We start from the raw sequence: 16,071 nt of genomic DNA on the forward strand, positions 1-16,071 counted from the left end.
GAGTTATTTTTAGGAACTGTTTAAAAATAAAGCACTTCATTCCTTTCTATGGATTTTTACTGGGTTGACCCAGAAGCCAAAATGTAGGCTTTTATTAAATTCTTATTTATGTTTTTTATTTTGTTTAAAAATGGCTTTTTACTTAAAGTCTACTTTAAAAAGGTGCTTTATATAATCAATGATAGTAATACTATTATTCAGAACACCAAGATATAGTGGCGTTGATTTCCAAATTTTATAGCAGGTAAAAGGAAATATTGCAGCACAAAATATGTAAATGTGTCATCATTTGTGTGTTTAAAATAGTTATAGGTAGCTACTAAACTAACAGAAGTCCGTTTTACAATGTCCATATTATGCCTTTAATTTGAAAACAAATCTCTCAAAAATGTAGTTCCTTCATTTAAGTGATGTGTGGGACTTGGGGCCACTGATGCGGTGGGCAGTGGATAACAGAAATTGACATTAATCACTGTCAATCAGTATAATTAAAATAAGTGGTAGATGGGACAAATACCTAATATTCCCTCCCTTTTGGGCTGTATTTCAACATTTCAAATTTGTGAGCTTTTTTGTTACAATTGCAAAATGTCATTATCCCCCATTGCATAATAAGCAATGGTTAGAGATGTTAGCTAGAGCTAGAATCTTTGGCCTCAATTCCCTGAATGGGACATGGATGTAGGAGTAAGTCCATGCTGTGAGAACAAGGGACGTGCAGACTGATCCTCTATGAATTTCTGGATATTGTATGCGTGGCAAACAGATACACACCTATTGGCTCACAGGACTTATGTTTGTGGAGGGATGGATCCAGTCCACCACCCATTTGCGTGCTGCGATGTGTGCCTTTCTAGTGACCTAGTCTAAAGGGTCCACCACTGGTAATGCTCTTTTCAGTGGGGGATATGTAAAAACACACTCATGCTTTGCATAATGGTTTCTCTCAGGCGTACAGCAATACAGGCGGTACACAGATATGACCTGTGTCTTCACTGTACTTTCCCCTGCACCTGGCTTGTGAGATGCAGGCTGATTCGCAACCCAGAGTGCATCCTTTTGATTTCATTTCATTTTCATTTTATTGAATTTATAAAGTGATTTTCGCCAATAGCGCTGTTACAAAATATTAGAAAGGGGTACAATTACATGATAATGCACAAAAAAACTACTAAAAACAGAAGGAGGGGGAGAGGAATAGATAGTCACTAAGAAGAAAGAAGGTTAAATTGAAAAATACGAAGCGATGAAGATGAGCGGATAGAGAGAGGGAGACGGGAAGAAGCACAGGTGGGAGAGTCAGAGAGGGAGAACAGAATGAGGCTAGCGAAGAAAGATAAGGAGGAGCCAAGCTATGAGTAGACTTAAAAGGAATTGAAAGAAAATGGTAGAGAAGACGTGATTCAAAGGGAAGCAGTGAACTAGACAGTAAAGAATATGTGATAGAGGAGCAAAAAGGTAAAGAGAAGAGAAGATGAACCGAAGAATTATAAACAGATCGGAGAGGAAGAAGATGTGTGGCAGGGAGGCCAAGAAGAAGAGAAGAGCAGAAGTCTTTGGGAGAAAAGACCAAACAGAACAGAAGAGGTTTAGTAGCATGGAAAGAGAGATAGGGGCAAGCATGACAGATGTTAAAAAGTGAATAGCGACAGGAGCGAGTAATAGAAGAGATATGTTGTTTAAAGGTGAAGCGAGGATTCAAAGATAACCCCCAAATCGTGTGCAGGAGAGGAAAAGGGCAAAGAAGAAGGAGGAAAGAAGAGAGACGGGGAGAAAGAGTAGCGAGGAATAGTTCAAGCCGGAAAGAACAGAACCTAAGTCTTAGAAGGATTGAGGTGTAGAAAATTAGAAGACATCCAGTTTTGGACAGCAGAAAGGCATGTTGATACAGTGGAGTGCAGAATAGAGTCAAAGGAAGAAGAAGAGAGAACGATTTGTGTATCATCTGCGTACAGATGAAAGGAAAGATTAAATGAAGAAATAAGAGCAGAGAGAGGGGCAGTGTAGAGGGATAAAAGGAAAAGACCAAGTACAGAGACTTGAGGGACACCATAGAGAAGAGGAAGTGAGGAAGAGGTGTGCAAAGCCCAAGGTACCGAATAGGAGCGCCGAGAGAGATAGAAGCAGAACCATTCAAGGACAGACACAGTAATACCCAAAGAAGAAAGGGAAGAAATAAGAAGAGTGTGATCAACAGTGTGGAATGCCGCATATAGATCGAGAAGAATAAGTATAGAGGAGAGCTTAGAATGATGAGCAGACAGAAGAGAGTTGGAGACATGCAAAAGTGCAGTCTCAGTAGAATGAGAAGGACGGAATGCAGATTGGAGAGGTGGTAGAAGAGAATTAAGATTTAGGAAACTAGCAACTGGGGCATATGCAGACTGCTCAGGAATTTTACAATCAGGAAAATAAGAGTGTGCTTAAAGGTAGCAGGAAAACATTAGTTAGAAAGAGAGGAATTAATACATGAAGTGAGATTAGGAAGAAACTGGTGATAGACATGTGGAATAAGAGAAGAGGGAAGAGGATCAGAAGGAGATGCCGTTGGATGGGCATGGGTAAGAAGGGCATAAGTATCAGAATCAGTAAGAGGAGAGAATGAGGATAACGAGTATGAAGGTGAACTAGATGAAAAAGAAGGATGAGGAGTAGGAGAAGAAGCAAAAGCAGAATGGAGATTAGCAACTTTAGATGTGAACTAACTGGCAAAGTCAGAGGAAGAAAGGGATGAAAGTAGGCACAGGTCAGGTGATTTAGGAGACAGGATGTTGTGGAGAAGTTGGAAGAGAGCACGAGGGTGGTGTGAAAGAGAAACAGTAAGATCCAAAAAGTACGATTGTTTTTGCCGCAAGTAAGGCAGAGTCAAAGGTAGAGTGCAAAGATGAAAGTGCAGCAAGATCAGACAGAGATCGAGATTTTTTCCTGAGAACAAGAACTGCTGTTCAGTATATGTCTTACACTCCCTGGACCCACCCACATTTCACGTCTGAGCATGAACAGAATCTGCATAGAGATTTGCGCATGCAGTTTGGCACACACAAGATGTGTGTGTGTGGTGTGTGTGCACACCTATGTATGTGTTGGCACCCACACAGGCAAGCACACACACACACTCACACACACTTGTACACACACACAAACACCCTTTGTAACTCACTTGGATGTGTGACAATGTTTTTTTTACATTTCAGGCTTCATAAATATTTGGTGCAGCAATGCCTTCTGTCGGAATGAAGCATCCTTTGATAAGTCAATACAACTAATGAGCAATTTTCCCTCTAAGCTGTTCGCATGTGAACTTGGCCAGCTTCCTTCTGGGTGCCTCTTAGAAGAGTTTTAGCAGCGCACACGGACAATTGTCATCTTTTCAAGAATGAATAAGGCACAAGCCACAGCAGTCACTTTAATAGAACTAGATTATACTGACCAGACTTGATATTCTGTTCTAGCCTATTTACATTACCTTCATAATCAAACCTGACCTTAATAACGTAAAAACCCTATTTGTATTTTATTGAGCTTTTATAGCACTTCATGCTTATGCGCGTTACAGATTAGTTATAATGGTACAATACATTCACATCAAAAGGAGTATAAGTGAATTAGATAGAAGATAGAGTTTCAAACCAGATTTGAAAAAAGTGAATTGAGCGTAAAGACAGTGGGAGAAGATTGCAGTGCTTAGGAACTAGGAGTGATAAGGAGCGAAAATGAGAAGAAGCACATGTGGGCCAAGGAGTGGACAAAAGAAAAAGGGACTCGGAATGGAGGGCCCGAGATAGAGACTGAAAAGAAACCATATAAAACAGATAGGGAGGGGCTAAATCATAAAGACACTTGAAAACAAGACAAGAGAAAATTAAAATGCAAATGAGATTCAGAAGACAACCGCAAAGAGAAAATAAGGCAGCAGAGATGGAATCATGAGGGGATAGGCTATATAGAGTCCGAAGCAGGGAGACTAACAAGGAGAGAAGAACAATAAAAAAAGGTGGGAAAAACTAAAGAAGATATAAGGAGCTGAGCAGCCTTGAAAACAGAGTACACCTTCAGAGGTTAAGAACGAATACGCAAAAGTGCCTCCATGCTTGCACACATTAACCAAATAACCTTCTTTCATTAGTATGTTGTTAGGCCCAGCGTGCAACATTCTGAGGCTTTTGCTTTCCTTGTGCTAATATGTATGCCAGTGTGTTCAGGGAGAGAACATGGTTACTTTGAACCATTGTTATAAGTGAATGTCCATTTATCTACCAACAATGTAAAAACTGTGTACATCTGATACAATCAATTGTATCATAGATGAAAAGGGGTGTGTTGGGAGATTCCTTAAATTAACAGGCATTATTGCTTTCTATAAATAGGAGATCTATATTTTGTCTTTGTCATTGTTTTAAAAATAAGAGGCCAATATTTATTCACTCTTATGTTTATATTGATACTAGCGGTACCACCCGGCGTTGCCCGTGTCTGTAGCTGACATGCACATGGGGGTCTCTTATAGCCTTGTGTATGTTTTATTGTGTCATAACTTCCTATTATTGAAAAATCGCAAAACCGTCCATATCCCGAAATCGCCTATACTAATAGCTCCGCCCCTGTGCAGGGAGAATGGGTGGGGTTGGTCAAATTTCACTATCACCAGTACACCCCAGACAGTTATGCCGATCGTGTGTCCTAACTTCCTATTTTTGGAAAATTCACAAAATCGTCAATCTCCCGAAATCACCTATACTGATAGCATAGGGCAAATGGGTGGGGTTGGTCAGATTTCACTTTTGCCAGTACACCCCAAACCGGCATGCTGACCTCGGGCCAACATTTCAGCCTACCAACTGTTGTGAGGCTGGATCCAACAATCGCAAAATCGTCAATCTCCCGAAATCGCCGATGCTGATAGCACAGGGCCGGACTCTGTCCTGTGCAGGGTCAATGGGTGGGGTTGGTGAAATGTCACTATCGCCAGTACACCCCAGACTGGTATGCCCACCAACTGTTATGGGTCTCGAGCCCAATATATATAAATAGATTTTAGTACTCTATACTTGTATTGGAGATATTATGACATAGAACGCTTGGGCTGATAATGCTGCTTCCCTATAATGGGAGAACCAGTTGTGAGAGTTTCCAAAGTTTCCCTTATATGCTCTTTGGTTTTGATAGTTTAATTGATTGCACTGCAGTAAGCATGAATCCTTGGCGTATAGCCCATATTTTAGGATTGACAGTTCTTTAGAGAATGCCTGCTTTGTACATATCCAACTCTTTGAGGTACAGGAATGGCCTACCTTATAGAAAACACAGACTGTTATACTTTGAGTTACCAAAAGCTTTGCTCCCGCATGAGGGAGGATTATCAACTTTGCTAATGGAAAGCTTCATAAATGGGTATTTAGACCAATGGTTCACAATTAGTCATCTGAGGATCCATTTGCATCTGAGAAGAAATATGGCAGGGAATGGCAAGGATGTATAGATTTATAATTGAGTTATGGATATGTTTTCTCCATAAGTATTATAGGTCAGTCTCAAGACAGGTTTGATGAGGACTGTTTCTCAGCAAAGAGTCATCATAGAAGGGATATCAGACTTGGGCCAAGAAATCCAAAGATCTCAGTGGTATACTATTTTTGAAAATGTTTTAAGAAATCACATACATCCACATGAATTGGGATTTGATGTCAGAGGCTCTGCAATATGATATGATATAAGTCATTTATAACGCACCTGTACACAAGTGGGAATACTAAATCAATTTGAACTTTGGTCCTGAAAAGAAACATTTAGTTATCAAACATACTGGGACACCTATAGTTACATTAGTTGTTTTCTTGGCAACCGAGGTGCACAAGAATCAGATTATAGAGCTGCATGTGTCTTCACCACTCAATGAATAATCAAAGCCATTGCCAGCAGATCTATCAGATGCACTGCATACTCTCCACCACCACCACCCATCTGGCATAGTCCGCTGCCAGATTTAAAGATTGGCAGAGGGAGCTCGAAGGTGGTGGGAGATACTACCACCCCGGTAATTTTGATAGCTGTTCATGTCATGAGCATTGGCAAATGGAGGGGGGAAGAAGATTGGATAATACCAGTTTTGAAGGCGTGACCTGCCATCCTGAATGAAATTGTTACAGTGTTTAGGGAGAGATTAGCTGCACATTTGGAGTGTGTGAAACCCATCTGATGTGACATACAGATTGTTGGGGCAAGGCACAACTGGATCAACAATGCTGATGTCTGGCTGCAGAAGAAGCACTACAGCATATAGTGGAGAAGTATTTGTTTTACTGCTCATTGGTCACTCTTTTGGATATTCTGGAAGTTAACCGGTGAAGCAATTGGAAAGGCCCAGTTCTCATCATAAAAGGAGTGGAAGTGCTTTGAGGGTATTGTATTAAGGTCTCTTACTGTACACAGCCACTCACAGTTCTGATGTGTGCCCTATGATCAGGGATCCTCTGGGAGATGATTCTCGTGATAAATGGCCCTCCTGTGTGTTTCTTTGGCCTCCAGATGGCACTTGATTTCTTTCCATTTGCCCATATACAATTCCATGAAGCAGTTATTGTGGCAAGTGTGGATATGTGATCTTCTGGACCTTTACTTAGGTTCAGTCCTCTATGGAGTCCACCTCAGGCTGTGTATTCTTTTGGGCCTCCTCCAAGCTCCGTGGTGACGGAACTCCTCATTCCAACATGCGAGTTGGTGAGCTGCAAGGGTCTGGGTTGTTCTGGCTACTTCTCGATATGCCCCCCAGAGGTTAGATGGAGTGGGATCCCACAGGTTAGCCACCTCCATCAAGGTGCATAATTTCTTGACCACGATATTCAAGACCCCAACTCCCAGTGAGAGTGTAACTTGCAGACTGCTGCAGGCCCTTCCTGACCAGTTAGAGTGATTGAACGTATGAATGCCAAGAAGTGCTCGGCATCCATTCCCAGACCAGCAGAGTTAATGGATTCTGATAATAATGGACTCCAAACATACTTGCTGAGAAGAGCAAAGAAACAGAGATGACAAGAGCCATGTTTTCAGGGTGCGATGCCAAAGCAGCCCCTCACAGAATCTGGGAAGATAAGGGATAGGGTAGACTGACAAGCTCCTACGGGTCACCCATACACACGAGAACCACCAAGTGAGCCCAATACTGTAAATTACCAACTTGATGTGACTTCTTATTATGAATTTAAGGGCCAATTAAGAGAAACCAGATAAAGCACGCAATCCAAACCCTTGACCCAGGACCCAGGTGGCCCATCAAATCCCAAGGGATGGTCTAAATACACAAATCCTGTAGGTACCATAAAGGAGGGTGGCTGGGCTCAGCAAGGTCAGCATCATCCCATGAGAAGAAGGATGTGTTCTTCGCTGCTCACTGCTGGGATATGGAGATTGCTGCTTGGTACAAAGTGTCCACATTGCTGGAGTCCTTGCTTGCTACCCAGATTCTGATACAAGTGTATGCGGCCTGCCAGATGTCTAGGAGAGATATGAATTTGCAATGACTAGAAATCAATTGTCTATGAGAGACCTGAAACAAGCAAATGCAGAGAAAGGAGAGATCTATGAGAGACCTGTATCAAGTGAATGCCGAGAAACCCAGAGCTCTCCCATAACACGTGAATACTAGAGACCAAGAGGTCAATGCAAGACTTGAACAGTGAATGCTTAGAAACCCAAGGCCTATGAGAGACCTGAATCTTAATGCTAAGAACGAGGAGTTTTATGAGATCCCTGAAATTGAATGTTGAGAATCAGAGGTCTGCGGGAGACCTAAGCAAAGGAATGTTGAGAAACCAGAATTCTATACGAAATCTGAACATTGAAGTCTGAGAAACTAGAGGTATATGAGGGACTGGAATATTGAATGCTGAGACCTCAATATGGTATGCCGAGAAATCAGAGATCTATGAGAAGCCTGAAAATTGAATAGTGCAAAACCAAAGTTCTAACAAGGGGACTGGACAAAACCATTCCTGAATGCTGAGATGCAAGAGATCCAACAGGGACCTGTCCAGACAAACGGAGCACACAAAGGTCAGGCAGAGACCTGTTTCGTGAATACTGTAAAATAACAGGGGCCTGGTAAATGCATATCAGTTGCAGTTGAAAACCAGAGCAGACAAAGAAAGACAGGAGTCCCAACAGTGCAGAAAGCAGTGGTCTGTAAGAGACCTGACATAAAGGACAAGAATCCTACCTGATATTGTGAAGTACCAGACTTTGGAAAACTACTAAGCAGTTCAGCAATAAGTGTGAACGAATGCCCTGTACAAGCTGGAAGACAAGAGGTTGAGAGGAAGCTTGAACGTAAGCCATGTGAACCCTAAGAACTGGAAGAGGTCTAAAAGGTGCATTGTGAAAGCAGGAAAACCGAATGAGGGTCCAAACAGTGAGTAACATCTTGAAGAGCCTCCCCAGGGGGAACTTTTCTTCATATTGTGTTTGGACTAGGGCTGGAATTTAAGAATAGAATTTGTGAACACTTGTGTTGGCCAAACATTGGAACACTTTATGTTTTTGGTTAGGGTCAGCCGAAGGCTGAGAACTTGTTAAGGATAGGTTGCAGATTTTTCTGTTGTGCACCTTTGGGACATTGATTTGTAGGATAGGGTGTCATTGGAGGGACAATAACTATTTAAGAGTAGGTTGAAAATGTATGATTTTGAGAAAGCTACAATGGAGTTGCTGGATAAACTGAGACTGTCCCACTTTTTGTGTCCCATCTCTGACACTTTTTCATCAGGAATCTTCTTATAATTTTTAGATCCTCCCTTGGCTCCTCTGGGCGGTTTCGTCCAACCCGATCCCTGACTTAACACAGAATAAAACATTTTCCTTGAAAGCATACCTGTTGCATCACTTGTGTCATTGCTTCACCATGCTAAAAGTGATGTCAGGAGTGGGATGATGAGAATTGATACAAATGCCTTAACTGATCACCAAGCTTCATGGCCTGCTGCCTCAACTAACTGAAACCAAAACCAGACACACAACCACTCGTAACTATTGCCAGTATTAAACATGCAACCTTCAGAGTTCCAGGTCCATCACATAGGGAACCATGATTCATGTTTAGAGACCCACAACCTATCCTCAGTTAAGGCTCAGGAAATTCAGATGATGACCTGGAAAGTTACGAATTAGGCGACCGTTTGCCTCCAGACATTCTGGCTTAAGGTCACTACTGGCAAACTCTGAGAGCACCTACTGGAGAGGGATACCAGCATACCCTACTAACTCAGAAACTGGGTCCTACCGGAACCAAGAGGTGTCTGGGAGACCTAAATAAGAGATCACTGAGGAACCTGAGGTCTATGAGATACCTGAAACTAAATGCTAAGAACACAACTGTGTGTTTATTAGAGACTTGACATTGACTGCTGTGAAATCAGAGGTGTGTGGGAGAACTGAGCAAGTGAGTATTGAGAAACCAGAGGTCTCTGGGAAATCTAAATACTGGAGGCTGAGAAACTAGAGGTGTATGAGAAACTGAAATATTGAATGCCAAGAAAGCTGAAGTATATGAGAGACTTCATTTTGTATGCTGAGAAACCTGAGGTCGCTGACAAACCCCTAAAATCAAATATTTCAAAACCAAAGCTCTAAGAGAAACATAGACATTACATTTTGAGAAGACAAAGAGCCATAACCATTGGCTGTTGATAACCCGAAGTCTACAAGAGACCTAGACATTGAACAAGGTGTATCAGGGGTCTAGACTAGATCATTCCTTAATTATGAGATGAACCAGGTCTAATAGGAACATGTCCTGAAAACCTGAGAATCCAAGAGGGTAAAAAGACAGACCTTTTCCTTGAATACTGTAAAACAACAGGGGTCTTGCAAAAAGGACTGTTGGTTGCAGACGAACACCTGATAGGTTGCAGAGAGGCCTCAGACTTGAAAGCTGAAAAAGTAGAGGTCTGGAAGAAACCTGCCCAAAACTCTAAGAGTCACAAAGTCTGGTAGGGGCCTACTTAGTATTGTGACCTACCAGACATTGGGGAGAGACTTATAAGTACAGTGAGAAGGTTCTAAAGGAAGGCCCAGTACAAGTTGGAACACACAACGCTAAGAGGAAGCCTGAGTGTAAAGCCTGCAAACCCCAAGACCTGGGTGAGATCTAAAATGTGCATCTTGAAAGTAGGAAGACCAGTGGAGGGTCCAGACTGTGTGTAACACCGGGAAGTGCCTTCCCAGGGGGAACCTTTTTGTGGGCTGTATTTAGACTATGCTGTACTTCAGGAGTGGGATTTGTGAAGTCTTGTGTTGGCCCAACATCAGATTACTTTTTTAGCTTTGGGTCAGCCAGAAGACTAAGCACTTGTTAAGATTAGGTTTTGGATCTTTCTGTTGGTCACCTTTTGGGACATTGTTTTGTGCAGTAGTTGGACCCTGGAATGACAAGGACTCCTTAAGACTAGGTTTCAAACGTTATGATTTTGAAAAAGCCACACTGTAGGTGTTAGATACAATGAGACTGTCCCGCTTTGTGTTGTCCTATGCCCAACACTGTTTCATCAAAAATGTCCTTATCATTTTTATTTCCTCCCTTAGCATCTATGGGCATCTGGTCCAACACCCTCCCGACTTACCACAGAAAAAACATCTTTGTTTGAAACATGCTTATTGCGTCACTTGTGTTATTGCTTGATCTTTCTACAGCTCTAACATTTGTGAGCCCCCAGGCTCAGGGTACTCAGGAGCCTCTCACCAGGTCAAGCGTCTGAGGACCCCACCACAAGCCCATGAAGTGTACCAACAAGTCTTAGTTTCCTAAGTGGTTTTAGTAATTCATTCAGAGTGTAGATTAGGGCTACGGCAATGCCATTCTTATTGTTTTCTTTCTCCTGATAATATCCATTTAGATTTATAGCATTCTCTTGTAAGCCCCTCCAGAATTTTGGTTAGAGCTTTTGGGTATCCTAGCTCAATCACATTCTTTGGTTTACGAGGCTCTTAACTCTTGCAATCTCTGCATCTCCTTGCACCTCATCTTTGGCTTTCCTCAAACCCTGGACCCACTGTTCTTGCTTTGTGCCCGTTAGTAAACACTTCAACCATTGGGCCTCTTGGCTTGGCCAATGCTTATCTTGAACTTTACTGTCCACCTCCTGACCAGTCTGTGTCTTCTCTGCCTCCAACCTCTCCATGCCTCTGATGAACTCCTTTCCACTCTCTCTGTCTCCCTTTGAACCTCCTACTGTTTCTTCGTTCCTCCCCAAACTCAGACCTTTCCCTGGTTATTTGTCCTAACTCCTTCTTTAGGTCGCGTTACTCTACATCTCTGGCTGCTTCCTGCACCTACACATTGTCAATTGTTTTCCTACCAACACCCTCACCCTGGATCTATCTCCATTCTGTTTGCACTTGGGAAACCAGGGCAATGAGGGCCTGTCAGGGAATATCTGGCCCTTGTTCTCACTGCTCCAACATGATTGGCTGATGGTCTGGGATCCCTCTTGCCTCCCAGATGTACTTGATATTATGTGTGTGCTGGATCAGGCGGCACTGTCATAGTGACCACCTGATTGCTTCATGAATTCATTGAGTTGGTGTGTGTGTTGTTCGTTCTCTTCACATTCTTTTTTTAAAATGTATTTATTTAGATATACAGGGAGCAAAAATACTCTTTTAAACACAAAAGAATGTACAATAGATAAGAAATCAGATTTGACGGGAAGCAGTGAGCTTCTTACAATGGGGTGAGTTTGAAGGACATTCTGACCATGTTGTGGTGGGGAGTAAATGGAACAGTCACCGGGGACAATACATAAGTGGACATATGTAGATTAAGGAAAACCAACATTGAACATTACTTGTTGTCTCATTGGTCATAAGGGGTGCCTCCAGTCTCCTGCATTTCTCTTTGTGGACTCCTGGTAAGCAGTGTGATCTCAACAATTCTTGTGACCCATGTCAGCTCTGCACGTCAATTCTCCAGACTTAATCCGCAAATGCAATCTCTGCTGGTATTTCCCAGCCCACTAGTCTCTTCTCTTAATAATGTCTGGGATTTGGGCAGTCACATGTCCAATATCTGAATCTAAGAGTTTCAGTGTATGGGGGAGAATCTGAAAAGGCTGTGATAAAAGGCTGGATATGAGTCACAGCCCATGGGAAATCCTCCGTGTACTGCTTCCGGGGACAGCACAGCTGAAATAATGGCTTCTCACAAACCCCTGAGCTGCCCTCAATCTGTTTCCCTGTCACTCCCTCGTGACTTTCTCTCAGCATCGAGGAAGAGTTAAGTCGTACACTACATGAAGTCATACTATTACCAAAAAAGTGATGGGTGGAAGCTTTTGAATAAATGTGAACGACTGGCACTGCTCTGCACAACCTTCCACACCACCGTTTTTTAGCCCGTCTTCACTATTGCAAAAGGGGTCCAGCCATATGCAAATCTGTCGGGTACTGCCACCAATGGAAGCAGCCCAGCCCGAATATGATTAATTCATAACCTTCCAGCCATCACCTTTTGGTTTTTCTACATGAAGCCATGTCTGGATAAAATCAAATCGAAGTAAATAAGCATGATTTGCATAGTCCTGGCACTTCACCTAGTATCTGTCATATTGTATGAACTATTGTTTGTATATTGAAACATTAACGTGGTGAAAGTTGACAATAACAGCCTGTCTAATCTTACTTCGATTGGCTGATATAAACGTAGTACAAATCCCTAAACATGTTTACATGCCCATGTTTGTGACACCATTTTAGAAAAATAAAGAAGTGATTGTCAGTGCCTTCAGGGGATTCAATTTGTAGAGCTACACAATTCAATTCCCAAATGCATCCTTCCAACCACCCATCTCTCCCTCCATTCATGCACTCATCCATCAATGCATTTTCATATGTAGTTCGTTTAAGCCACTCTCATATTTATGTTGAAAGAGATTGTTAGAATTCACAATTCATGCTTTTTGTTTGCAGCTGTGAAGCCTTCGGGGAAGCCTTCTCTGCAGCCAGAAAGGGAGGCGAAAAGCAACAACACTGTCACTGTCACTGGCATCTCCTTGTGTTTGTTCATCATCATAGCCACTGTTGTTTTCACCGTCTGGAGAAGGCTGTGCCATGCCCAGAAGTGCAGAGCACCGGACAGACATAACACTGTCCATTCACCCAGCTTCCGCAAGAACTCTGATTTGGAGAACATCTGCCAGCACAATCAAATGCGGGAAAGCATCTCTGAGGGGTGTGAGGCGCCGCTAACCCAAACCGGGCAAGTGATCAGCATACCCCTGATCAATAGACGAAGTCTTCAGCTTGGCCAAGAGGCTCCTCCCAATCACGACTCTGCTGCCCATGACAGGTTGCAAGACACCACACAGAAAATTATACCCCCCATTTTTGGGTATCGCCTCGCACAACAACAATTGAAAGAGATGAAAAAAAAGGGTCTAACGGAGACCACAAAGGTGTACCATGTGTGCCAGAATCCAGTGACTGACACACTCCTTGGTGCTACCATAATGAAACCTCCATTAGCCCCTGAAAGTTCGGATGAGGCCAGCAACAGCCAATTTAGGATCAAATCTCCATTTGTGCAGCAGTCATCCATGGCGCCCACGTTTCAGGTAGAAAAGCCAAACACAAGGTCATCTCTGACATCATACCAAGCCAAACTTGCACAAAACCCTGGTCAGCCGCTAACAAGGCTATCTCACCTGAAACACCAAGACTTGGGAGAAGGACAGTTCGATAAAAGTTATAGGAGAAGCACAGACTTTAGGAGAACTTCCAGCTTTCATGAAACCAAGCAGCCCAGACCCTTCAGAGAAAGAAGTATGACAACACTTTCACCGAAGCAGACTGCTGCCCCTAGCTTCAGGAGCAAGACATGGGATCGCGGGGTGGAAGAACGGTTTAGACCTACATCCAGAGCAGCCACACAAAGTACTGAAAAGATTGAGTGTTCTACAGGCACCAGGCTGACTCGGGAAGCCCTGGACTATTTCACAAAGTACCACAACGCAAGGCTCGTGGAGAAAGATCTAGGTCTGTTTACTGATCACCAGATTTCTAGTCGAGCAGCAAGAACTGAGAAATCTGAACCAAGCAGAGCAAGGAAAGGTCCTTCAGCAACCTACAGAAACTCATGGAGGCAAGCAGAGGAGTCCAATTTCACTCCTAAAGATAGCTACCAGCGATGCATGACTCTTAGCCCCAGCCAGTATAGGAGAGATAAGTGCCAGAGCTTTCCCCGGGACCCAGAGTGTGCCTTTTATGACAATACCTCCTTTGGACTCACTGAGGCAGAACAAAGGATGATTGACTTGCCTGGGTACTTTGGATCAAATGAAGAAGATGAGACAAGCACATTGAGTATCGAGAAACTGGTGATTTGAGGGTTGAGACTCCGGTGATTTGAAGGAGCTCAGTGGATTCTTGATGGCTCACTGTGCCTGTGTGCACATTTTGCATATTGCTCAATTGTCTGTTGACAGGAGATGTGAACAACTAGATAGCACCTTCACTAACATCTCTGACCATTAACTTATATTGTCCGCTGCTCTTGTAATGAATGGATCCTTATAAAACATTTACCCAAACAGGGTCATTGTACTCAGAAAATTCCTAATGACACATTGAGTATCAGCAAGAACTTGGGAGTCAAAACCAGCTTCTTCCGCGTAATTATCCCCCCACCCCCACAATAGAACACAGGTGCTTGATTACAGAGGAATTTTAGTTATCTGATGTATTGTATATTATTGCTCTAGAACGAATAAATAATTGTACATTTTTTCCTACTGTAGGTGTGCTTTTTCACAAATACACACATGTTAATGCAAGGGAATGCGACCAGATTGCCGAACCTCTTATGGCAAGAATATTTGTCTCCAGAAATGCACCCTTCAAATGTAGATGCCTTTTATGTTGAGTAGCCTGCATTAGGTACTGGGTCTGCAATTCTGCCTCTTGTCTTCAGGTTATCATCTTGTGGCTTCTCAGGAACCAACTCATCATGAATGTCCCATAGGTATAGGTTGTTCTTTTAGGTACGACCGGTTGAAGGACATTACCGTAGTTGCATGACTTTTGTCTGCTATATGCTGAGGAAATGCCTCAGGGATACACAGCCTGCCTCTATTTCAACCCAAAATTTGCTTACGGTTCAAATGATCTTATCATTGACCTTGTCGTATTCCAGCTTTCCCGATGCTTCTCAATATATCGGGCTGGGATTTCAATTGTAAAACATGTTTTGGTTAAACATGCAGCACACCTGCGCCTACTTTCAGATAATAATAAGTAGATCAGCATTCACGCTGTAACTATTAGTAATGGTATATCTGCTGAATGTGCCTTGGGGGGGGGTGGTTACCTTCACTGAGTAATCCTATTATTAGGAAAACAGAGTAGTGTCCCCAATGCGCAAATAGACAATCTATTCCAATTTTAGGTTTACATTTATTTTTATTAGTATCAATTTATCTTTTCTAAGGAAACCTTTTCCTTTGGCTTATCACTAATCCTTGTCCATGAAAGAGCTAGTTTGGGCAATCAATTCAGTTTTTCATACACAGTGCCTGTGTTTCACCTGTTCTCAGGCTTTATCAAGGCTTGTTCATGAAAGAGCTAGTTTGGGCAATCAATTCAGTTTTTCATACACAGTGCCTGTGTTTCACCTGTTCTCAGGCTTTATCAAGGCATGTTTTTAGCAGTTAGGACAGTAACAATTCTACATCTTATAGCCCATGTCTAACATTTTCTCTATTTTTATGACTTGGGAGGATAGCTCAGGGGCAACGTGCTTGCCTTGGAAACAAGACAACACAGAGAAACGCAGGTTCGATCTTGGCTCCGCACTTAGAAACCTCTGGGTATTAAGCACGTTATAAATAACCTATCATATCAACCTTTTTACTTCTTCAAAAAATTATATTTGTTCTCCATGGTCCTGATTGATCCCCAGTGTTAGTTAGTAGTGTATGTGATATCCTGGCTTGTCATTCAGTAGTCGTTATCTTGTTTTATTGTTAGTCTTATGTATGTGGAAAATAACTATTAGGAAATGCACTTTTCATTTCCCTTGCCACCAGCCGG

General features: G+C 42.5%; 1 protein-coding gene across 3 annotated transcripts in view; it reads left to right on the top strand.

The window, feature by feature from the left end:
• THSD1 (thrombospondin type 1 domain containing 1) overlaps positions 1-14,769 on the top strand; it is a 185,272-nt gene extending 170,503 nt beyond the window's left edge. For all 3 annotated transcript variants that reach the window (XM_069639957.1, XM_069639956.1, XM_069639958.1), the window contains one exon: positions 12,955-14,769. In XM_069639957.1, coding sequence (XP_069496058.1) covers positions 12,955-14,369 — 1,415 coding nt within the window. In that variant the 3' untranslated portion in view covers positions 14,370-14,769. The remainder of the gene's footprint in view (positions 1-12,954) is intronic.
• Positions 14,770-16,071: the final 1,302 nt, after the last annotated feature.

Source organism: Ambystoma mexicanum, chromosome 7q (genome assembly GCF_040938575.1).
Source record: "Ambystoma mexicanum isolate Mex_15411 chromosome 7q, UKY_AmexF1_1, whole genome shotgun sequence".
Classification (NCBI taxonomy): domain Eukaryota; kingdom Metazoa; phylum Chordata; class Amphibia; order Caudata; family Ambystomatidae; genus Ambystoma; species Ambystoma mexicanum.